The sequence below is a fragment of the Trichogramma pretiosum genome, unplaced genomic scaffold (genome assembly GCF_000599845.2).
Source record: "Trichogramma pretiosum strain Unisexual culture from Peru unplaced genomic scaffold, Tpre_2.0 scaffold24, whole genome shotgun sequence".
NCBI classification, from domain to species: Eukaryota; Metazoa; Arthropoda; class Insecta; order Hymenoptera; family Trichogrammatidae; genus Trichogramma; species Trichogramma pretiosum.
Genome location: NW_019641611.1, coordinates 1272819 through 1297129, shown reverse-complemented (window position 1 = coordinate 1297129; position 24311 = coordinate 1272819). Strand labels below are relative to the sequence as shown.

The 24311-nt window shown below is 42.3% G+C and overlaps 3 protein-coding genes across 4 annotated transcripts; 2 read left to right on the top strand and 1 right to left on the bottom strand.

Annotated features, from left to right (window-relative positions):
• The first annotated feature begins 4962 nt into the window (after positions 1–4962).
• LOC106648148 lies at positions 4963–16337 on the top strand. 2 transcript variants are annotated; one of them, XM_023458600.1, is made up of 5 exons: positions 4963–5560; positions 7816–7982; positions 9633–9769; positions 12235–12411; positions 14032–14281. In XM_023458600.1, exons 1-5 carry the CDS (start codon positions 5498–5500, stop codon positions 14187–14189), a joined length of 702 nt encoding a protein of 233 aa, XP_023314368.1. In that variant the 5' UTR covers positions 4963–5497; the 3' UTR covers positions 14190–14281. The 2 variants fall into 2 exon arrangements, with proteins under 2 accessions (XP_023314368.1, XP_023314367.1); XM_023458599.1 differs by lacking the exon at positions 9633–9769 and having other exon boundaries at positions 14032–16337.
• Positions 16338–20376: 4039 nt separating this feature from the next.
• LOC106648246 (keratinocyte-associated protein 2) lies at positions 20377–21433 on the top strand. Its single transcript, XM_014364977.2, has 3 exons — positions 20377–20795; positions 20909–21127; positions 21200–21433. The coding sequence occupies exons 1-3, from the start codon at positions 20792–20794 to the stop codon at positions 21376–21378; spliced, it is 402 nt and encodes a 133-aa protein (XP_014220463.1). The 5' UTR covers positions 20377–20791; the 3' UTR covers positions 21379–21433.
• A 38-nt stretch (positions 21434–21471) lies between these two features.
• On the bottom strand, positions 21472–23397 carry LOC106648245 (stomatin-like protein 2, mitochondrial). Its single transcript, XM_014364976.2, has 7 exons — positions 23172–23397; positions 22983–23096; positions 22765–22912; positions 22412–22660; positions 22183–22338; positions 21854–22098; positions 21472–21780 (listed from the first exon to the last, which is right to left on the bottom strand). The coding sequence occupies exons 1-7, from the start codon at positions 23214–23216 to the stop codon at positions 21574–21576; spliced, it is 1164 nt and encodes a 387-aa protein (XP_014220462.1). The 5' UTR covers positions 23217–23397; the 3' UTR covers positions 21472–21573.
• Between the last annotated feature and the right edge of the window lie 914 nt (positions 23398–24311).

Sequence of the window (24311 nt, the reverse complement as noted above, 5' to 3'; positions counted from 1 at the left end):
GGTGTACACGGTGACGACGGTGTATTCAGGCTGTTATGTGCTGCCACTATGCTCGTCGACAACAGTATGAGCACACACGTACGTATACACAGGCAGAATAGGGTAGTTTGCTTTTTCGAGCGCGGGAGCAGAGGCCTTTGAGGGAAAGGCACCCGAGCACTGAAAGATTAAAGAGTCGGCCGCGAGAGAAGAGGCCTTTTATTCATCGACGACGATCGAGCATGTGAAAGGTCCTCGTCGTCGCAACTCGGCCGGCGATACACCTATACTCTCGCACGCGAGCTCGGGTGCAACTTTTATAAGGCGTTGATCACGCCCGGGCCTAAATTCTCTTCATCGTGCTATTATGCAGCACATTTCGAAGCTCGTCGCTGTTGCTCGGGGCTATTTGCTCGGGCCGAACAATGTTTTTCGCGGCAGCGAGAGACAGAGACAGAACAACCAGACACACACACGTACATTCACTAACTCGTTCCTACAAAGTTCCTTCAATGACCTGGTTTCTCTCTTGCTCGCTATCTCTCTCTCTCTCTCTCTCTCTTTCAACCCCAAGACTAGCTTCTCTTTCTAGCTCTTGTACATCGAGAGATATATACGACTGCGTTTTAGAGATACGTACCACAGAGCTACATACTGACTTTATGTATATACGACATCGGATAATTCCTACATGGCCTCTGGAGTGAGAAGAGGAGAGAGAGACAGAGAGAGAGAGAGAGAGATCCTTGTAAGGAGCTACTGGCTCTTGTCGCGCTCATTAATGTAAGCGACGGCACGAGAGGAGAGCCAAGAGGCCTCGACTCGATCATCCTGCCAGCTTTTTCTGCCCGTCGCCACTGGTGCCGCTGTTTTTATGCGCGCGATAAAGAAACGAGATCTGCCGCTGATTAGGCACGCTGACAATGAAGTTCGCCAACTTCTTGACTTATCGCGCGGCGTACTTTGATCGCTCGCTCGCCTAGCTATATCTTACCTTTGTCTCGGGCTTCTAATTAGTTTATAACGTCAAAGGACTTTTGTCCTGGCAACAGCAGTAGCTTCCATAGAAACGGTACGCTTGTAGCTAGCTTGGCAAAGCGAAAATTGATTTTTCCTTTTCCTTTGGAGATTGACACGAAGATGAGCATCGTTTAGTTGCCCCGCGACTCGCTCTATACAAATACATCGCGCCACAAAGACTGCTCCCGCGCCGAGCTCGCTTTTATACTCTACACGCGAATTTCCATCTTATTTACGGAGCTTCTACGGCTGAAGCTTTTAAATGAAATAATCATGGGCGGCCGCACAGCCAAAGGGTCAGACTGTCGCGCGCTCCCAAGCATTCGCAGCCACCTTACAGTACCTATACACGCGCGCATCCGCCGCATGTAACCCCCGAGTGAAAACGAGATTTATAAAGGCTGCCCGCGTTAATCAGTGCACGTATGCGCGTAGCTCGCCGCATTTATAATTCAGCGCCTCGCTAGCTGGCTGCGAGCTCGCCTCTGCACGTGCATGCCTGCACAGCTCCGGAATGAAGTCGCGTACGCGCAGCACTACTAACCCCGGAACTGCCCGCTTTTTTTTTGCTTCTGCCCCGTGTAATATGTAATTCTATATATATAGTTCGCGCGCGCGCCAGTCTTTGCTTCGTGTCTATTAATTATGCACGAGGCTTTTAGCATATCGCGCAACTGTTAAGCTCGGCATCATGCATGTATATAGAGATATACGTACATAATACTCATATGCGCTTTACCGAGATAATCCTAATCAGCTGCAAAAGATCTCAAGCCGAGGATAATAATTCGCTGTGCCTTTGCTCAGCCCGCCATATAATCATTTCGTTAGAGCTTTTAAGCTCCTTAGCCGAGGCGAACGTATGCTTCATTCGGTATTATTTATCGCTATTGATTCAGGGTCGAGCTCGGATAGAGTTACTCCCCCCAATAAATACACATGTTTGTATGTATCTCTGTATGTGTGTGTGTGCGTGTGTGTGTGTGTGTGTGTGTATGTGTGTGAGAGAGAGAGAGAGAGAGAGAGAGTATTGACTTACGCACATAGAGTTGAACTAGTAATTTCATAATTCAATCATTCGTATCGTCATCGATTTTTCTGGCGTATCGATGGCTCGCAAGCTGCCAGAGCTACTTTGTGTTGCACTTTGCAGTCGAAATTTCCATGCACACCTACACACTTGTCCCAAAAGCTTCGCACAGTCGCATTTCCCAAGTACTTACTCCTCTCTACGCGCGATTTATATAAAATATAACGGATACTCTGCTCTTTCTCTCTCTTTCTCTCTCTTTCTCTCTCTTTCTCTTCCCCATACCTTTTGTTTGACCTACATTCGAATGATGAATGACTTTTGTAATCATATTTTCAAACTTGCTCCTTTTCTAGCTACCTGGATCTGCACACAACCCTGCTATTGCCATACTGTTGTTGTAGCTACAAGTGTTTATTGTATATATAGTTTTAACGCCAAAGGGCTCGAATTGTTATTGCGAACTTTATATGCCAACAGCCGCACATATACGAGTATCGCATTACAGATAAGAGCTATTAATGGAATTTCGTACTCCCGTCATGGTTTGAGCTAAAATTTTTCTTCTCTTTTTGAGCTTCGTACTGAACAAATGACTCCAAGACGCAAAGAAAGAGCTTTCTCGTGAACGGGCATGCACGCTTGCACACGAGGGCGTAGCCTTTTGCGTTCCGCATTGACCACGGGCGAGCTCGAGCGTTTTTATCCACGCAAAATAGCGCTTTTTTATGCGCCTCGCTACCGCAGGGCTTTGCCAGCGATAATAAAACGTAAACGCGAGCCCGGCATAAAAAATTTATCGAGTTGACATGTGGCACATGTGTATACGCGAAGCGGCGCGCGGCTCAATTTCTCCCGTTTATTACAAATGAAAAGTCAATTCAACGCTCTTCGATATATACAGTATGGCGCTTGCTGCACTTTGTCTCTCTTTCTCTCTGTATACGTACTCGAACTTTTAGCGCTAATAGTTATTGACTCTGTGTGTATGTACATGATCGATCCTTAAATGGAAAGTGCGAGGCTCTTTTGTATGCGTGCGTGCGAGCGTAAACGGGTCAAGTATTTTTTATCTCTCGCGAAAAAAAAGATAGATGGAGAAAGAGAGGAAGTGAAAAGTTAAACAAACCAAAGAAACGCTTGAGCTTCGATGTACGCTTCATAAAAAGTCGATATTATTTGTAGTTTTTCGTTTGGTCGAGCACGAGAGATCGAGCTCGCTCATTGAAATTTCAGATTACATCTGCTGAATGAACGAGAAGATAAAATCCACGCTCACCTTGTTTTTTGAATGCTCCTATTTTCAAAGTAGTTTAAGCAGCAAAATGAAAAGAATCGCAGCCGAGAGCGGTGGCAGTCGGGGGGGAATCTTGACGACGCATCGCTCGAGTCATAAAATAGTGATCTAAGACTTACCAAACTTGTGGCTTGGCCTGCGCGCACATAAAGCTGAGTGCGCAAGACTTTTCTTAACGTTTGTGGCTTTTCGATGAGTTTGCGATTTTTTAAAAAGGCCAATTTTTTCACTAGCTTTTTCCTTCGATAATACTCTCGCTTCGTGTGGTTTTGTCAAATGTTAACTTTGCTCGAGACTTTGAATGATATTCATTTGTGGTACAAACGTCTTTCTTACTTGGAAAATGACAAAGACGGAGTAAAGTGCTTTTCCTTTTTTATTTTCTCTTTTTTCTTACAAACGCGAACTTTTCTGATCGTTAGTCTTTATCGAAGTAATCTCGAACCATATTTTTCTATAATAAAAAACAATCTTATTCCAGGAGGCTGTAAGTTTTACGAAAATTACTTTGTTTCCTGAAACATTGAAAAATCGGCAGTCTTCGGCGCTATCGCGTGAGTTACTAAAAGTTTGATTGACCGATCCAAGTTGGAACGTACTTTGTGGCTTATTATTACTTTTATGCTGGATTGTAGTAAATTGAAACTCGAATGTGCATACAGTTTACAAAACTCGCAATAATAAACGATACGTTTTTAAAAATATTGACCTTTCATGTTTTTTTTAGCACGAATCAACATCAGGGCGGGCAATAATTTTCAGGGCATAATTGTCCAGACATTGAAAAGGTTGCTAGTTGATACCATAAACAAGAGCGATGAAAAATGTCGGAACAATTATATTTAATATTCTCTTCTATATTATTGTAATAAATTTGTCGACCTGTGCTGGTGAAAAATCAGCATTTTGAAAAAATTCTAGAGTATACAGAAAAGAACGAGTTGTTGAAGCTCGAGAAATTTTTTCGTATTATTTTTTGTACGTCCAACTTTTTGACCATTGTATAAGCCGCGGCAGAGAAAAAATACGTTACTCTAATGAACCGCGTCGCGCGGCGTTCTCGAGACATGTGCAAATTCAACGTGGAGCGAAAAAAAAAGATCGTGTAAGTGTACAATATGTATATGAATTTTTTTCTCGTCGTCGTCGTTGTCGCATTGAAAAGTAAAAAGTTTCGGCGGATTGTGTCATCTCTCATTCTCGGGCCGTGTAGGAGGCTAGGTTATTATATATACGTGCACATGTACACGCGATATCTGGATGGATGGTAGCGAGCGAGAGAGCGAGAGAGAGAGAGAAGCGAGCGCGCGTGGAAGACCGCGGAAAACAAATAACGTAGCCGAGAGGGGTTGAAAGGCGCAGTGAAAGCGAGAGCTTACAGGCTGTTTTAGTCAGTAATAGAGAGAGAGCGAGTGAGAGAGAAGAAGTTGCGCGGGGGTGGGTGGAGGGGCAAAAGTTCTTCGCAGCTGCGCAGCAGCGGTGCACAGAGAGGTACCAGTGGAAATTCAATCTATATGTATATACGTATAGAGAGACTTGGTGAGAGTTCACGCGAGCGCGGGATAGAGCGAGAGCGACGTACAGCACGTACAGAGATACAAGTGTACTACTCTAGAAGTCGTGGAACGCGCGCCGTCGTGCCGAGCACAGCGATATATAGAATATACGCGCGCCTCGTCACTACAACAGTCAGTCAGTCGGTCGCGCGCAGCCCGTCGGACAGGAGCGTCAACGCGTCGCGAGTTCCAAGTTCGAAGCCAGTCGTCGTCTGCCCAGCGCTAGTAGAGAGTGCGTCCAGTTCGCGTCATACTGTGTGCTCGTGTGCGACAAGTGCGACGACGCGTAACAGGTTCGGAAAAATGCGCCAACAGCAGCAGCAGCAGCAGCAGCAACAGTTGGAGCAGGTCAGCGATCGGGTTCTTCCCCTGCAGGACGCCAGCAAAGACAGTCATCAGGCCGAAGCGTCCGGTGAACCAGTCGCGAGAAAGTGAGGCAGGCGCGAGAGCTGCAAGCAACAGCAGCAGCTGCAAGCTCAACAACAACAACAACAACAACAACAACAACAACAGCAACCTGCACAGCAACAATCGGCGTCCGAGCATGCGACGGGCCTCGGCAGCTGGAGCTCGTCGAGGCGATGCAGCCAACAGCACTCGCGCAGGAGGCGAACGATGACTGACAGCCAAGCCTCCCAGTCAGGACGACAATGTCCCGACGAAGCTGCCATCGCCGCGGTGTGTATCCTTCTCGTGTGCCTGAGCCAATACAGCCCCGACATCGACAACAAACAGCAACAAAAAAGCTCGTGTTTTTCGGCACGTGCCGCGGTTCGCGTACGTGCAGCAGCAACATTTAAAGCGAGCTTTTGAAAGCTTGCGCGCGCGAGAACGTGCTTCTCTCTTTTTCCCGCGCTCTCTCAGTCGTGATGTTGCCACCGCCTCCTCCCCCCACTTTTAGCTAGCCCACATATGGGACGACGGCATTGCCGAGCTTAATAAGCTCCCGTACGTGTGTGTGCGTCTGTGCTGCAAGGTTACTATCTCGATCGCCCCGCTCCAGACCGCGAAAAGCTTCCCCAGCTGTTCTTTTGTGGCTTGTAATCTAATGCACTTTGATGCGCGTCTAGCTGCGGCACGCACATCGACAAATAGCATGACCTTACACGTATCAAGCCTGAAACTCGAGTCTTCAACCTAATATCCTTAGCGAAGCTTTTAGAGAGCCCGACAGGCTCCAGGGCGCTCCTTTCCTTCTTTGACACTTGAAAAAATGAAATTTGTCTTTTAGCTGCCTGATGCGCCTCCTTTCCCTTCTACCTTTTTTTTATTCTCCTTTAACCTCGTTACCTTTTCCTCCTTACTTTATGTATTTTAAAATTCCCCAGTAAAAGTTGTTTACCCATCTCAAACTGCTCGCTGTAAAAGAAAAAAGAACAACTTTCCAAAGATGCTCAAAGATAATAAAAAGAGCTCTCTTGTTGATTCGTGTTCATGTTTTCATCGGAAAATGCACAATTAGAAAATATAACTCGATACTCGCTTTTCCTTATCGTTAAAATTGCGAATCGCATTTACCAAATAATGTTTTATTTCTCTGCACGCGAGTACCCGAGACTCGATGGTATGTACAGTCGTATAAATGCCGTACCAACGCGCGCAGATCGAGAGCAATCAATCTCAGTAAAACTATAATACAATACGCGGATAAAATCGTATTATTCTGCGAAAATATCGCAACGGAAATCTTGAAAACAAATCAAATTCATATCTCGATGCCGAAGTTATTATTTAAATGGAATTCAAAGCTCCTGCGAGAGCAGCGTCGCGAGATCGGGACGGATTTATTCGAATTTTTTTAAATTTAACGCGCAGTATTACATTTCCGAAACCTATTACTTACAAGCTGAAATGACGTTAAAAGGGTGCTTGACAAAGTCATTATTACATAATTAGAGTATGAAAAATGCAGGGGCAATTTGTATTATTCATTTCGTCATGAGTAAAGGAACATGAGAGTTTGTAAGCCCAGGTTATCAATTATGCAGGTCTACATCCTAAAGTATAGATATATATTTATGAGTGTGTCGATATTATTCGTTGAATATTGCAGTGTAAGCTAATTAATCTTCTCCGGACGCTCGTTGTTTTTAGGATTTTTCCCCCTCCTCCCCCATTCCCGTTCGAGAGGAAATTTTAACGAGTGTAATTGAACAATCTTCGGTTTGTCAGCGAGAAACTTCCCCCGAATTCCGCCGAGCAAAGGAAGACACAAAAGTTTTTAATTAAGAACGCGAAGCTTTGTTTGGGCCAATACGCACCTCACTTGAAACCAAAAACAAACGAGCTGCAGCGAGCAGTCAATGTAAATAGCATTAGACAAGCGGAGAGTGAGAGAGACAAAATGAGACCGATAGACGGAGAGAGAGAGAGAGAGAGAGAGAGAGAGAGAGAGAGAGAGAGAGAGAGAGAGAGAGAGAGAAAGAATGGGATAAAGGGAGAAAAAATAATTCGAATAAAGAGATGAAGTGACTTGACGCGCGTTTGTACGAAGCTGCCTATTATGCGAAACGCGAAAAAGAGACGCAGAGAAATAAAGGAAAAGTAAAAAAGTCATTTGGTGACTGTGCGATGCGCGCTGCAACTTTGGCCGAGATAACCGAATGAAAAAAAGAAGAAGAAGAAAAAGGAGAAAATAAATAAAAAAATAAAGAAAGCACCCCGCGCGTGCAAACTGAGAACTTTCGTATTATTTAGACGGGAGGAGAGCATAAACATTATGTGCGGAAGGAGCACGAGGAAAAAAAACTAACGCGAGTAGTTATAAAGGCAATGCGGAGAGTAACCTCGTACGCTCCAGTTAATTCGAGTTCACGTGTCTCTTGCTGCTGCAGCTGCTGTTGCTCGTCGTCGCCGCGGCGAGAGAGATTCAAACGCATCAACGCAGAAAACAATACATATGTTTACGCAATTCTTTATCGTTTGTGTTGCAGAAAATTCACGAGATCAACAGTCAGATAGCGCAATTCCGGGACCAGCTGCTGACCATCGGTCAGTCGCGGGACTGCCCGGAATTGCGCGAGAAGATCCGCAAGACGCGGCGCGACTGCGTCAACGCCTGCAAAAAAGCCTCCGAAATGGTCCTGCCGCAAATGAGGAGGTAAACTTTTTTTCGCATATGCATAACGACGTTAAAAGTACATAACGCATTGCTGCACTTTTTCTCTCTTTCTCTCTCGCCTTTGTCAGCTGGAATTTTTTGTAAATTTTCATGCGAGCTGCGCGCGTCATATGCGTAATATATAGACACAGACATGATGTACGTGTACAAACGTGCTGAGGGCAAATGGCTGCAGATTTTCGTGAATTTATGCATGCATGCACCCGAGAGGAAGGGAGAGAGAGAGAGAGAGAAAGAGAGGGAGCTTTTCTGTCCCCGATGGAAATGTAAACGATAAGCGCGGCTGGCTCCGCGTGCAAAATTCCTCAGGATTGTTCGGTGTGCTTCGAGCTTCTTTTTCTCTCTCATCCAATCTCTCGTCTCGCTGGGAAAAATAACTTTGGCCTGGAATTTTCCGCTATATTATATGCGCGCGCGAGCTCAAGATCTTTAAAATCTTCCGGCTCTATAATAATGTATAAACTGCGCGGCGCATTCCCAACTGAATATTTACACGCCATGCACTCGGTCTTGTTCGGGGAGGACGCCACATTCAATTTACTCGATTTATATTTATATGCACGAAAAAGTAATTTCTTACAAAAAACGTTTAGCTGTATTATATATCGCGTGAAAAATTCCGCGTGACAGCCGCTCCTTCTCCAAGTATTATTATAATAATCGCGTCACGAGTTTTTTTTGCTTGCGGCTATGTACATGGGCTTATTCATCCAATTATTGCCTTGTCGAGAGTTGCGGAAAGAGAGAGACTAGATGACTTTTCAACTGATCGCGCGACAGAGGCATTTAATAGTTGAAAAGCTTTTTACGCCCCTATCGTATAATGCACGTGCATATATATAAAAGCTGAACAAAAACAAAGCTCGTAAAGCTGCCGGGGCTTTATGAACGATAATAGATGTAAAAAGATAAAGAGAAAAATCACAATGACGATAAAACGCAAACACTTTGAATCAATTGGCTGTGTCATTTTTGAGCGAAAGAGAAAAATGAAAATTTTTGAACAATTTTCGTATGCGTATACTTAGGAAATAATAGTCGATGCGTCTTCTTTGGGTGGACCATAAGTTGATTTAACCGGACTTTAGCCAATTTGGCCCGCAAAGCCACGTTCAATTTAAGGGATGATACATTATACTTTGCGGGAAAATGCAGAAAAGAACAGTAGCCGCAGGGTCGAGCGCGCGAACGAGAGAGAAAAAGAGAGAGTGAAAGAGAGAGAGAGAGAGAGAAAGAGTAGAGATATATAGCTCCGGCTAGAGCAGAAATTTATTCGCGCATTTCGATTCCCCGTGGAATAAATTGATTTATATGCATTTCGCGCGCGATAGCTGCGTGTGTATATACGGCAGGAGAGTGAGCAGGAGAGAAAAAAGCAGCTTGCGACTCGCAGCTTTCTCTCTCTCTCTCTCTCTCTCTCTCTGATTCAATATACGGCTCGGCGGCGCAATCCGATCATCCAAAGCGTATAACGCGACAAGCGGGATCGCTCCGACGCTATCTCATATATATATACGCAGAGCCACAAGTAGACATACGTGTGATGGAGAAGCGTAAAAATAGCGCGTACCTATAACTCTGCATGTTTGTTTGTTTGTCTGTTTGTTGGTTTCGTGGGACTTGCTGTAGCGCCATGGAGTCGGGCATACCAGCGGACAGCCCGAACCTCGTGCTGCTCTTCTTCCTCGCTCAACTATTTTTGCGGGAGCTGCACAAGAGCAAGAACCTCGTGCGCGTCGTGCCCATGGACATGACGGGTTACTTTGGTGAGTATATAATACGTATCTCAAGCCTCCCTAATCCTCCTCTCTGTTTCCGGAAATCTTACGTATAGCTCGAGTGTCGAGAGCCGAGGGGATCAAAATCCTCTCACGATTCTCTGCACTGTCGTCTCGTTTTGAGTGAGTTTAGTCAGGGGGCAAAGTTCTCAACCACACAGCGTGTAGCTGTCGTGAAAAAAAAATCCATAAAAATTCTTCCCGACGATCGACATTTCATTATTTATATAATATATATCAAGACTCGAAGGGTTAACCACCATCCCAACAGCAGACTCTTTGACGGTAAAACGAAAAGAGCCAGCCTTGTGGTATTTACCGGAAGTATCAAATTTATTAATTGTTTTTTCCGCTGCGTTATTGACAATCGATATAGGTCAAATCTTATCCCATATTAAACGTATTCGTCACGTTTCTTTGAAGCATGCACAGGACGAAAGTTGCCCCGAAAAAATGTTCTCTCTCTCTCTCCCTCTCTCTTTAAACGACACCAAATTGGATAGCGTTGCTCGAATGTAAGCCGATTAACTTCATCATTATTCCTCCGGCGAATAGCTTCTCAATGTAGAAGTTCGCCGATTTATCGATATAATATTAAACTGCTCTCTCTCGTCTAGTTATCATTTGCAAGAAACATATTGCAAGCACGAATTCACGAATTGAAATTTTCAAGCTCCTGAATATATACTCGATATAAAAAGTAAGTGAACTCGACATCCTGAACTCTTCATGCTCTTCCACTGGCTGTGTGTATATCTGCGCCTTTTTTTCCTTTACTTTTTTTTTTATCGCTACAGAAACTGACGTGCGCGCTTTGATTCAACGTAATAGACTTGATGCTTTATAAATATGTATCTTTTGTGTGTAGCTCTGACGGGGTCAGCCTAGGGCTCGAGTAGTCAACAGTTGAGATCTCTAAAGAGAACCGTTCGAGAGAGGAGCGTTGCGAGTCATTTCTTTCGTGTCACTAGCTTTTCAGCGACTCCCTAAGCCATTGACATTTTCACCATTATCTATCGTTTCTCGAACTGCACCTTCCTTTTTTATTTGCTGAGAGTATAGCGTGGCGTTTCTATATGAAAAAAAAAACAAGTGGTGTCCCGTTTATAAAATCGAAAACAATCAGTTTGCAAGTTAGCTTTTTGCACGGCTCGCCTCCCTCTCTGCTCGACTTCGCCACGGATATTAAACGCACGGAGCTCGCTCGTTGTATGTACGCGCCTTTCCGTTCGCACATAGCGAAAAAAATCAGAAAACACACACGGAAACGGATGTCAGCGTGATTAAAAAGTTTTTCGCGTGCACGTGAATCGCGATGGCGATGTGGCTCGGCGCGCAGCTGTTTTGGAATTTAAATGGAATAAATATGTCGGGAGCCCGCCGTTCACTCGGCGAAAAAGTATAAGTAATTTTTTTCTCTCTCGTTATCTAGGCGACGAGAAAAACACACGACTTGGTCGTTAAATACTCGGGGCGTTTGACAGCCGCAAAAAAGCCCTCCGTTCGCTCGCTCAAAAGTCTCCAAGAGTAAGGGCAAAAATCAATTTTCGAGGATGATGTGCCTCTCTCTCTCTCTCTCTCTCTCACTTTTTCTCTGTATTGGTACGAAACAAAAAAAAGAGGTCAAATAGCGTCATCGCGATAAGCGTGCAGTGTGTGTGTGTGTGTGTGTGTGTGTCGTAGAAAGAGAAAGAGGGTGTTGTGTAGTCGTTGAACTTTTCAATAAGTCGATCGATTGTATATAGGGAAAAAGTGCATATACGCATGTATTCAGGTGGCGAACTTGCGGCTCAACGGCACGGGCGTAAATTACTTATGCCAACAAGGTGTGTGCGTGTGTGTATGTGCGCGCACCACCTCGTAGCTTTCAAATTGCTCATAATCGCCATAAGAGAAAGAAGAAAAAGGGGGGCAGCTAATTCATGCGAGCAGCAGCAGCAGCAGCAAGACTAGCTACGATGCTATTATTACCCTCGTATCGAAGGTCCTTTACACGATACGTTACACAGCTCGTAATTATATCGGTTAGTTTGATCGATAAAAATTCAGAGGCTCATCGCTCATGCCGAACGCATCATTAATTACCGTTGCTGCTGCGAGCGCGCCTCCCCCTGTCTGGCACGCAGTCGCTGCGCATCGCATCGGTTTCGCTCCCGATATATATTATTCCATTAAAATACGTGCTCTCGGACTCGAGATTAATCTCGGGGCGAAAGTTGACGTGGCCTCGGTACATTGTGCACATACACGTTTACCTCATTAGCGATATGAAAATTGTCAATTGTTTCGAATGGCTCTCGGATCGGAGAGATAGAGGGGAAACGGAGAGGAGATTTAAATTTTTTGGCACTGATATCTCTCACTGCACGGGGCTTTATTCTGGCTTCGACAAAAGAGTCATTATCGTTATTATGATACGCGTCGACATGTATACGGGTATTGTATGTTAACAGAGAGCAAGTCGGGCCCGTCGAACATCAGCAACGTGATCACGCAGATACTGCTGTGTCGGCAAATCACGCCGGACTTCAACGAGGAGGAAATCAACAGCATACAGAAGGACTCGGAGGACATAAGCGACCTCGTTGCCGAGCTCCAGGAGTTCATGCCGCAATCCGAGGCCGACACAGGTACGCAGGCACACGCCCAAGTACACGCATACACCTTGTGTGTGTGTGTGTACACGCCTGAAATATTTATCCGAATCACTGCAACTGCTCCAGCTTTCTTGCTACCTTCCATTGCCTTAATAAGCTCGATGCAGCTAGGCTGCAGTTTGAATAATGTACAACAGCTCGCAGCAACTCGAGACGGAGGAATTTTTTTTTTTCGCTGTTTAACTTTTAACGCGAGCGCGTGGCAAGTTCCCCGTACGCGAGTAAAATTTGAATAATAAACGCGTCTGTTATATCGCGCGAGAATGGGAGCTTTTAGTCCGTTATGGCAAACGCGCGCAACGCAACGTAAAGCCACGCAACTTTGCTCCGTCTCTTTGACAGGCTTGTTTGGCCGAGCTTCGTTTACGTACGCACACATACATATAATTGTTGATTTCGAAATGCTTCGTTAAACACGATCGAGGATATAACTCGACGAGGTGAACGCATGACTAGTCCTCCGTCGGTGGCGCGCTAATTGCTACGATACACGGTAGTCGAGCCAAAAAAGCCTCGTCCTCGTGGGCAACAACGCAAGCACACAACGAGCCAGCATGTTTATGCAATTATCGCATTTTTTTCTTCTACGAAGCTCGATACTCGATATGCCGAAAAATAAACTCACGTGTAGCTACACGGCAGCTCTGACTTTCGCGCCCGAGCTTGCGGGGCTCTTAACCTACTTACAATGCATAGTACCACGCGTTAATTATTTATAATGAACAAGTGAGAGGGTAGGAGTGCGGCAGCGAGCTTCGATTACCGCGCGCGAATAATATGGAACGCACAACTACTCGGAGACTCGATAAAATCCCACGATTTGCTCGGGCGCCAGCGTGAAAAATGGCGAAGAATCGCGCGGAGCTTTTGAAAATCAGAAAAGTTTCGAGTAACGTTCGTTACGCGCGGCAAAAAAATATGGGAATCAAGCGCGCCATAAATTCGTCCGAAGTGTTACGGCTTGATAAGAGCTGGCGCGCAGTCACTGCTCCGCGCGAGCGTGAAAAAGAAACGAGAAGAAAAAAGAATAACGCCGCAGCACAGAATTGAAAGAATTCGAGTCGGAAAAACAATGAAGGGATTGCATGAATTTTGAAAGGGGGACGAAAAGAAGATTGAACGCGCGAGATACGGCATTGAATAGATAACGAGCCTAAGGAAACGGGTGTGGGTGCGCGTGTGTTTGTCTGTCAGTCTGACTAGACGCGGATCTCGACTACTTTGGCATATAAGCGCGCGCGAAAGCTCGAAAGCGATCGATATTCCGATGTTGGCGAGGGCAGATTGGAGCGCGAAGAGCAACCGATAAGCGCGTATACACACAAACAAGTACACGTTATACATCGCACATATCCAAGAGAGGCGTCAAAAAGAAAAACAAAACGCAAAAAACGAGAAATGCAAAACACTGCTGTGCTGGTTGCACGAGCCATTAATGCAAGCACTGCTACTCGATTTCGCTTGGCGCAATTAAACTCAACCCCCAACGCATTTGCATGCTCCTCATGAATATTCTTGCATTTCGGACGATGATTCTTGTACAGTATATATGATAGACGACTCGTTTGTGCCTCGGGTGGCTGCTCATTGCAGAGAGACCAGTGGCCCTGCAGGAGGCGGCGAATCGGCTGAATCGCAGCAACGGCGCCCGCAAGAATCTCCGCTGGGAGGGCCGAAGCAACAGGCAGCCGTCCTACCTGCGGGGTACCTTCAAGTTCTTCTGCTGCGCGGGAAGGCCCAATTACCTTTGATCCTTGAGTCGCAGTGGTCGTCGTCGTGGCCCGGCGCGTCGACGTCGTCGCCATCATCATCATCATCATCATCATCGTCGTCGTCGTCATCGGTATCAGCGGAGAAGGATCTGCGCCCACACTCGATCAAAAGGCAGCAGCGTCGACTGCTCTACGGTACATGTAGCGTCGATTTGGCTCCATCGTGCTGCAACTTTTTCGCGACTGCTCTCGATTGCCCAATCATATTCGCACGATGATCAATTGCATCCAAGTCAATAATTGGACTCGCTGCGACGAGTAATAATAATGTATGCGCGTACGTGTCGCGGAGCCAATAGCCGGGCTTCAGCCGTTGGCAGTTGGCACAGCGACGTTTATATCGAGCTTACGGTCGCACTCGATTGGCCCAACGTCACGATTCTCTCGCGTTCGCGAAAATAACCATATGTAAACAAAGCTCGTGAACGCGTAGCTATATAAAATAATCTCGATTCTTTCAACTGCCGCGAAGAAGACGAGGAGCGACGTGTGCACGACATTGAGCGCACGAGCCAGAGGTAAGCGAAATAGCGACCATAGCGATCGATGAACGGCTATGTCATATTATATGCGCGCGTGCGAAAGCGATTATTAAAATGTCTATACATTGCATATGTACGATAATTGTATGTGTGTGTGCGAGTATGTGCTGGTTGCGTAACGCCACGTGTAACTAACTGATAATTAACTGGAACTAATAGGACAGGCGCTCCGGCACGACACGCGGACACGTGCCCTGCGTGTATAATTGACGCCCGAGCCTGCACACGCGACAAACGCACGAGCATAGGCGTCGAGGCGCGCGCGAAACCTGTGCGGAATGTACATCGATGCCTACACAATACTCAGCTGGTCCGTCTCACTATCTGTCTGTGTCTGTCCGTGCGAGTGTGACTGTATGTATGTATGTGTGTGTGTGTGTGTGTGTGTGTGTGTGTGTGTGTGTGTGTGTGTGTGTGTGTGTATGGGCATAACGTCAGGTACGTAACGATAATAATAATAGTAAATTTCGAAACGCAAAGGGCTTTCCGAGTGTCGAGTTTGCGGCTGTATCTCGGTATGCAAAACTTTTCAACTCGAGGCTGCCTCTCCCTCGCTCTCTCTCACACATTCACTCCCTGTGTATATATCGCTATACATACGAGGATGCCAAGCCACGCAAACCACGCGCATATGTATAGCCGTGTGCACATATGTGAGTAAAGCTCAGAGCTACTTTGACCACTCGACGGAACAAGCCCGATGCGCGCTCTGAGTGAGTTGTTGTTTTCCACCCGCAACCAGCTCGCTCCACGACACCTTCGTAAAAGAGAGCGAGAGGGTGAGATAGTGTTATGCAGCCGCAATTCTCACAAGCTACTGTTATATATTAAGGTGTACGCGTTCGATCGGTCAAGCGAGCGAATCTCTATACTCCGAGCATGAATCTGTGCTGATCATTCAAGGATAATGACACATTATTAATAAATTCACATGGGAAAATGGGTCCAAGCGACTTGGCTCTGGTGCTGCGAATCTGTTCATATCAATTTATTACGCATATTATATGTATAACGAAGAATCGCCGTTCAATGATAGCAATAAGCCAAACGTAACATCATTAGCCAAGTGAAACCTTAAGTCATATTATGACGATATAGCACATAACGTATAGAACTCGGTACATCTTTTTTCCTCGGTTTCTATACGCGTAGATTAGTCTGTGTAGCTTGGCTGTCAATTTTAAAGTCAATAGTCGACGAGAGAGAGAAGTGCGCCCCTGCGAAGATTACGAGCTTTCCTCACAAATCCCGCGCACGAAGTACACTTTTCCGTATTGGTAATTTCGTAGAGCTCTACAACGTTCCAGTTTTTTCACTCTTTTTCCTTCTCTCTCTTCCCCTCTTTCTCTCGGCGCTGCGTCACATATTATCGAGGAAAAATATAGAGGCTGTGAAGTGACACGAATTCGAGTCCCCCTCGGGTGCTTAACAAAAAAAAAAAAAAAAAAAAAAAAAGAAAAAACCGCTTCGTGTTAATCATTCGACGTGTACGCTACTGAGAAAATTTGATTCTCTCTCTCGCGCGCGCGCGTATAATTTCCTCCAATTTTTGGTGCAACAAAAAGCGGTAGTCCAAAAAAAAAAACAAAAATGAATTGTTAGCTTGCAAAAAGTCATTGCACAGCCCAGCCAAAACCGTCAGATCAAGCGTAACGCGAGCCGAGTTTTAATATAGACGTCATCGTCATCTCGATACAGCTATCCATTGTTCTCTATTGCAGTTGGAGAAAAAAGAGAGGAGAAAGAAGAAGTAGAATGCAGGGCCAAAATAATATTTCTATATAAGACAGCTCGCGAGACGTCGGAAGAAAGGAATACGACCAAGTATACAAGTAGTGCAGTTAAGAAAGCTCCTCGCTCGCTTAGCTCTATATCGCATATATATATGAATTGCATTTTCCATTGTTGCACTTACGTTTCGCGAGCGCGCGTGTGTGTGCACGCCTCTCCGTGCTATACATATTTACGTGTTTTCTGCTTTTTTTTGTTCCATTAAGAACGAGCTGTTTTCTAGATATATACGTACACGGGCGTCTACTTTTTTTTAATATTTAATCTTGATTTTTTCACTGGAAAGCGATCTAAAACACGTGATACGCGCCTACAACGACGACCATTGCGTAAAGCGAAAAATATTATGCTCACAGTTCAGAGTTCTCTTCTGTCCCTTTTTATATATTATAATTATTTGTTGTTTTTTCTTACCATGCACCGTAAGTTCATTATCGAAACTTTAAATTGAATCGGATAAAATTTTGCAACTCAATTTTGCTCGAGACACAGTCGGGCGCGGGTGTAGCCTGCATTGCGGCGCGCTTATATTGTATAATAATATCGAGAATTAGCCGCATGGCAGTGGTTATATATATAACGTGATTATGCACGAAATAACTGCGTCTGACGGCTACAGTTGAAAAATACGTTATATACGATTATACCAGCACACACTTAATTCACTAGAGCCATTATGTTGGTACGATTCAACGACAAAGTGTAGATAGTCTGTGTAGATAGAGCCTTATCGCACTATTTTCTTAAAAACAGGGATTATGTAAAAAATGACGAAGAGAAAAGGACGATTATAAAAAAAAGAAGATGTTGACTTCAAATTCAAAACGGCTCTCTCTCTTTCTGTGATACGACAAAACAAAACCGAATATTAATCAAACATTGACCATACGGGATATTATCAAATAATATTTTGTTCTCGAGTAACTGTAATTGTGCTGTGCTTTACGAGTAATTCATTTTAGTTGGTAAGAGACAATCAGTTATATGTGAGGACTTTTGCGTATGTATATTTGTTCACTCTTCGGTCACATTAATAACTGACGCACATTGAGCTCGAGGAAAATACATCAAAGCTAGAAAGGTAATTTTAATAATTGATATAATATATACCTACATAAACGAGTGTGTTCGTAGCCTGAGTGAGTGAGAAAATGTGTCGCGCGGGTCGCGAGGGGCACGTCAGTCACCCCCGTTCATATTACTACTATTACTACGGCTACTATACCACTACTATATCCAATACGAAATATGAATTTTTCAGACGTATACTGTCGAAGCGTCTCGTCGATCTACGCAGGTAAAATAATATATCCTTTAAATAATATATTATATGTGTATGCGCATGTATGTCGTTCAAATAATAAACATTATATTTTTAACTCGTATATTTCGAAGCAGCACCTTAAACCAAAAAAAAAAGTACTCACTCGCATGGGGCAACACGAGGTGTAATCCAAAAAGTCAATACTTTATAAAAAATAGTGATCGTAGTACTGTCAAATATAAATTATGTGTGCCTAGTGAAGAAAAAATAAAATATGAATTATCAAAAAGCGATCTTACATGTAAAAAAAACTCTCAGTGGCGAAACGAAGCATGAACAGCATTACACGCAAGAGGAAATTACGCGGAGCTCGATCGTGCACTCGCAGCGCGAACAAGCACAGTATAACAATGCCAAATTATCGATATTCTGATATAAAAACTTTACCAAGTATTAATGGACGTGGACCAAATCTATTATCCGGTGCACTAAATAATTAAACAATTACGATATTGTATTTAAAAGCTCTAAAGCTGTAATTATATTACATTATACATATGAAGCGTAGACATGCCGTTTCTTAAAAACGACAATTTCTTACACAATATTTATATTACGTACGTAGACACGTTCACGGAAGGGAAAAATTTCACGTTACATTAAACATGCACGCGCATGTATATTGCGTACTATAAAAGAAGAAAATAAAAACTTTTCAAGTTCGTACGGCAATTCGTTCTATGTGTGCACGCGAGTTGCGACATGTGTGACTTTTTGACTTTTCGTTGTGTGCGTGCGTCAGTATGAGAATGTGTGTGTGTGTGTGTGTGTGTGTGCGGGTGTAACGAGCAAATCGAGTTTGGCGAAAATTACATTTCACCGAGTAACGTGCAAAGAGTCACGCAGGGCGAAGAAGAGTCTTTTGTATAGTCCTATTTTCGAGTGGATTAAATGAATCTATGTCTCTCTCGGTGAGCGAGACGAATCAAAAGAGGAGAGCTTGATTTTTTCAAACGCGCTTAGTTTAACTATATCTGTCTTTCTACTTTTCTCTCTCTGGCTCTCTTTCTCTATCTATCTATCTTTCTCTTTGTACGAAACTTTTTTTTCGTAAGTTTCAATCAAGTATCACACTCGAAAAATTATGAATTATGTATACAATGAATAGGAAATGAGTATCGTGCACAGATACGATCATAATCGAGCAATCAAATAAAAGTGACCTCATCTGTGCTAATTGATCGATAAACATATTATACATGTATACATGCATACATATATTATATATAATATACATATATATTATACGTGACATATTTCGAATTATAAATATTGTAAATAATATAAGTTTTATGGAATAATTATACAGATGACGAAATATATTATAATGATTGAAAAATCAACTTTTTTGCGAGTCTATTATTCTTCATCCATGCTTATATTAGCCCAACATCCCTCGCACGTAGATAAATATATAACAATAGTATTTGCCTCGTGGATCGCAGCATGTGCATATAAATCTAGCCGCTCGCTAGCTGATCCCGAAGCGTGAAACGTAATCCTGGAGGGCTTTATAGCTGGCTCGCGTAAAAATTCATTCATTTTTCTTCCGACTAATCAGCGCCTCGAGCGAATTTTTCATCCTCTGCGCCCCCGACCGTCGCTACTGCTGCAGCTCCGCGCTCACAAACAATAGCGCCTATCAAACGTTACTTTTCCCGAGCTCGTAAGTATAGTTGCGGAAATGAGGCTTTAGCGGGAAGAAAAAAAGTGACCCAGTATTTATAAGAACTCACGACGCTGAAGTGGCGCGAGGCAGACCCGACACATGCACAATTGCATAAGCGCGCCAAAGTATAATGCGCACCGCATGTTGCGAATCGATTTTTGAGAAATGCAAATTACAAGCAATTAAGCCACGCACAGGTGTGCTACGTGGCCTGGTGCACGTGGACTACGTCGCGATTAAAGCTCGTGCCACTGCTAATCGCTTTCTTTCGTTCTCTCGGACAATTAAGTTGACCTTAACTGTAGCAGCAGCAACATCGAGATTCGTGCACCGATGCCCGGGACACACGTGAATTTTCTCAAAGTACCGCGCTACCTAAGAGACGTTTGTCACGCGAATTCGGCTTTTCCGTTCGATCGTGGCGTAGGACGTCGTTAACGGCAGGTTTGAGGCGTGCAGCCAACGAGAAATCTACTTCTACTCGTTTGTGTACTGTAAGTAACAGCTCTACGCTGCATCTTAATTGAAAGCACTAAAGAGCTCGAGCGTACACGAGCTAGTCCTGCGCTTCTTGCAGAGCTAGTTGTAGTACACACGCGCGCGCACGACTACTTCGGCTAAGTGCTTTTTTCCTGACTCGTGTGCATAGCAGAAAGAACGTAATGCTTAACGAAAAAAAAAGAAAAAATAAATAAAACGGAAAAAACTTTTCCGAGCTTTTCTACTTCCGCAATTTAACATTTGTACATGTGCAAGACCCGCAAGATTTGGCGTTTTTCGTGGGAGCTTGCACAGTTTTTCTCCCCGCATCGCGTAGTACGCGCACGGAAGCTGTCAGCAGTACAAATTGCCTCTTGAGTTTCGGTACTTTTAAAATTACCAATATCAATATTAATGAATATCTGCAGTGCACGAACCTATCGACCAAGTTCGCGTTTATCCGTAGTCAGTACGTATTCAAGTCTTATTCACAAGCTGCACTACCTCGAGAGCTTGCGATGCATTCGAGACAGAAGCCCGCCTGGCGATTGATAACCCAGTGCCCTGCGCGCTCTTGTTTACTGCTGCAGAATAGTTTGTGTAGATACCGACTCGCTGTGTTTATCGACGCAGATAAACACCCGCCGACTGACAGGACATCCTTTTTCTTATGTTTTACAGCGATTAATTTTATAACTGCCGTAAGATCACGTTTGGTTCGTAGTGCGACGTATTGACTTTCTTCCTAAAGCCCTTGGAATCCATAAGCACAGAAATGGGTAAGTCTTGCCAAAACTACCGGGCATCCACCATAACCTCTTCGAAGCCGGCTTCTATATTGCGTATTTTCGCAAATCGAATCATTTTTGACATTTCATCATTTTTTCTGCAGCGGTTGACACTAAAGTTTCACTCGTCTTATCAAGCATCGTGACATTGTTGCTCTTCTCTGGAATGCAAATATATAAACCTTGGCTCATATCTACAAAACTGCATGTTGTTATAGCAGGATATATTGGGTCAATGGTGTTTTTGTTTTCACTCACTGCTTTAGGAAATTTAGAAACGATCCTGTTTGGAAGATCATTCCAAGTAAAATTTATCCCTGAAGGTAAGCCAAAAAGAATTTTTCTGGTTTAGTAATTTTCATCAATTTTCATATAATAATTTATATATTTTTCAGTTTTCACTGCACTGGTTTTTGCTTTAATATCAGCTGGGCTAGTGCATCGTGTTGCAACTACAGTCTGTTTCTTTTTCTCAATGATGACTCTATATTTTCTCAATAGAATTTCTCAAGAAACATATTCATCGACTGCACATCCACCAACTGCTAATATTCAAATGAAGAAAAAGAAATAAACCTGTGATTTAAGTATAATTGATAAATGTAATAAGGAGAATAAATTTTTTACCATAATTTTTTTTAAATCATATTTTCATATATTAATGTAGTAACATTCAATGTGCTTAACCATTTTCCAAAAATTTATCACCTATCATTTGTAAAATATAAAACTGTCTTAGAACTTTATGTGGAAGTATCATAACAAGGTCTTACGTTGGTTTAGGCATACTTTTGCTTTTATTCTTTTTTTTGTAATCTTCAGCTTCGTCTTTGTCACTGAAGTATTCATAACTATCATCTGAAGCTTCTGCATTTTGTGACCGATTCGAGTCCCAAGATTCTACTTCCTGGCTAGTACTGTCTTGTAATTGTTGTGCTCCAACTTGAGGTGAAACATGCTTGTAAATGGACATTGCCTAAAAGTTGCAAAATCTCCAATATAATTACTGGTTATAATTAATAAATAAAAAAATTAATAATAAATATTACTTGTGCTACAAAGCTACTGATATCCCCAACATTTTTAGGAATAATAATAGTATTATTTGTTTTTGCCAGTTTATCAAATGCATGGATGTATTGCTCTGCAACAGCCAAAGAAGCTGCATTTTTTCCTTCTGAAACTCCCAAAGCTGATGCAACCATTTGTAATCCTTTTGATCGAGCTGATGCTACTGCCAACATAGCTTCTGCTTCACCATTAGCCTTATTAATCTGTTCTTGCTTTTCAGCCTCTAATAATAAAGAGTACAATTGTTATAATAAATTTTGAAGTATTTTTTAAATTAAATTTCAGATAAATTAAAAAATTGAAGTACCTGATCCTAGAATTCTAGCTATTCTTTTACCCTCTGCTATGTTAATGTCAGCTTCTCTTATACCTTCGGATTCAAGAATGGCAGCACGCTTCTTTCTTTCAGCTTCTACTTGCATTTGCATAGCTTCGTGAACTCTTTCAGGTAATCTAATATCACCTGAAATTTATTTTTTGTTTTCTAAGTTTAAAAGGAAACTATGAACAGAAATATAGTGAAACAGTTAGCTTACGAATTTCATAACGAAGACAAGATATACCCCAAGCTTCACTAGCCTTGTTAATACTTTCTACAATACTAACGTTAAGACCTACTCTCTCTTGGAATACTTTATCTAAAGATATTTTTCCTAGTTCTGATCTCATAGTGGTTTGGGCTAACTGAATAATGGCAAATTCAGGATCTTCCACTCCATAAGATGCAAGGTATGGATTATTAATCTTCAAGTACAGTACTCCATCAATATTTAATGTTACATTATCTAGAAATCAATTGGTATGCATTCGATAATTAAATTATGTCTTCATTTACATGGTAAACATATCTGTACATCATAATAAATTGAAGTATGCATAAATATATTACCTGCTGTTATGGCACTTTGTTTGGGAACATCAATTGCTATTTCTTTGAGACTCTGAACATATTTAACTGAATCAATAATAGGAATAAGTACATTTAGTCCAGGATCTAATATTCTGTGAAACTTTCCCATTCTTTCTACAACCCACGCCTACAATGAAAATATATTGTAATTTTTGGAAAACTAAAAATTATTTTCACCGTTATAAGCACAAAATTACCTCTTGCTGTGGTACAAACATCAAAACTGTGTTCATTGGCGTGGTGCCCTTTTCCCTGACTTGCACTGCAGAAAATCCATTATTTCCTAATTCTGAATTTGCAGCGAGGCAATGCTACAAAACAATAAACATTATAGATAATTTTACCTAAAAAATGGCATATACCGGCAAGTTTGAAAAATCGCTTACTCTCAAAACGCCGACGTTGCGCAATAATCTCGTTTTACTCAGCATCGTGTCTGTTTTTGGATTTCGAATTCAGACAATGATATATTAAGAGATTCTCTTCAAAACTAAATTTTTTTTCTCAAAACGTCAACCGTAAGGACTCAATCAATGTGAATATCGTCATACGCGCGAAGGAGGAATATTTTGCACGTGTGCATCTATTACAATACACTGAAGACTACCACGTTCATATATAGATCGCTGCGGCTCTTCAGGTTTCATTACAACTGATTCTGCAATAACGCGTCAAATCAGTATAGCAGTCACATAACAAAAAGAAACTAAGGATGGTTATTATAATTGGTCCAAATGATAATTTTATAAGTCAAAGTATATGCTATGTGATTTTTTTGAACCCATTTAATGCAATATTTTTATAAATTTCAAGTAAATTTTCAAAAAGTCAAGTTTTCAATTCAAGTTCGAAATCGATTTTTTTTATAGGAAATGTAAAATTTGAATCGACGCGATGATTCGCTCTAAAAAAAAGAAAATCAATAAACGATTGGACAATTATGTCACAAAAAAATGATAAGCAAATAAGGGAAAATTTTCCTATTGGTACTAAACTGCATATGTATATTTATATTTAATGAAGGTTGTTTCCTTGGAAATTAATAAGTACTAATAAGTTATAATTAACAGTAAGCAAGAATGTGAAAAAAGCTGTCTTGCATTGTTAACTAAATTCGGATAGACATCTTTTGTTCGTGCGATGTAATAATTGACAACTTATATTATAAAAAAATTTGAGTTATTGTAATTTAAAAAATGTTAAGAAAAATAAAAATTTCGAATAATAACTTTAAACATAAATTTAAAATTCCAACTGTAATCGTACAGTTTTATATTGAATAAGTATAAGATACTTAGGTAAATGTGTTTCACTACTTTAAATTTAAGCTTAAATGTGAAGTAAATTTTAGGAACGTTTCTAAGAATATTTTGGGTAAGGAGAGATAATTATAATGTTGAAAACAAAAAACGCATTTGAAAGTTATTCATAACTTTTTTGTAGGATATAGTTACATTGAAACTATCATGAAACTTCGCTTGAATAAAAACTCCACAGTCGTATTAAATAATTCTTTTTTCGAAATA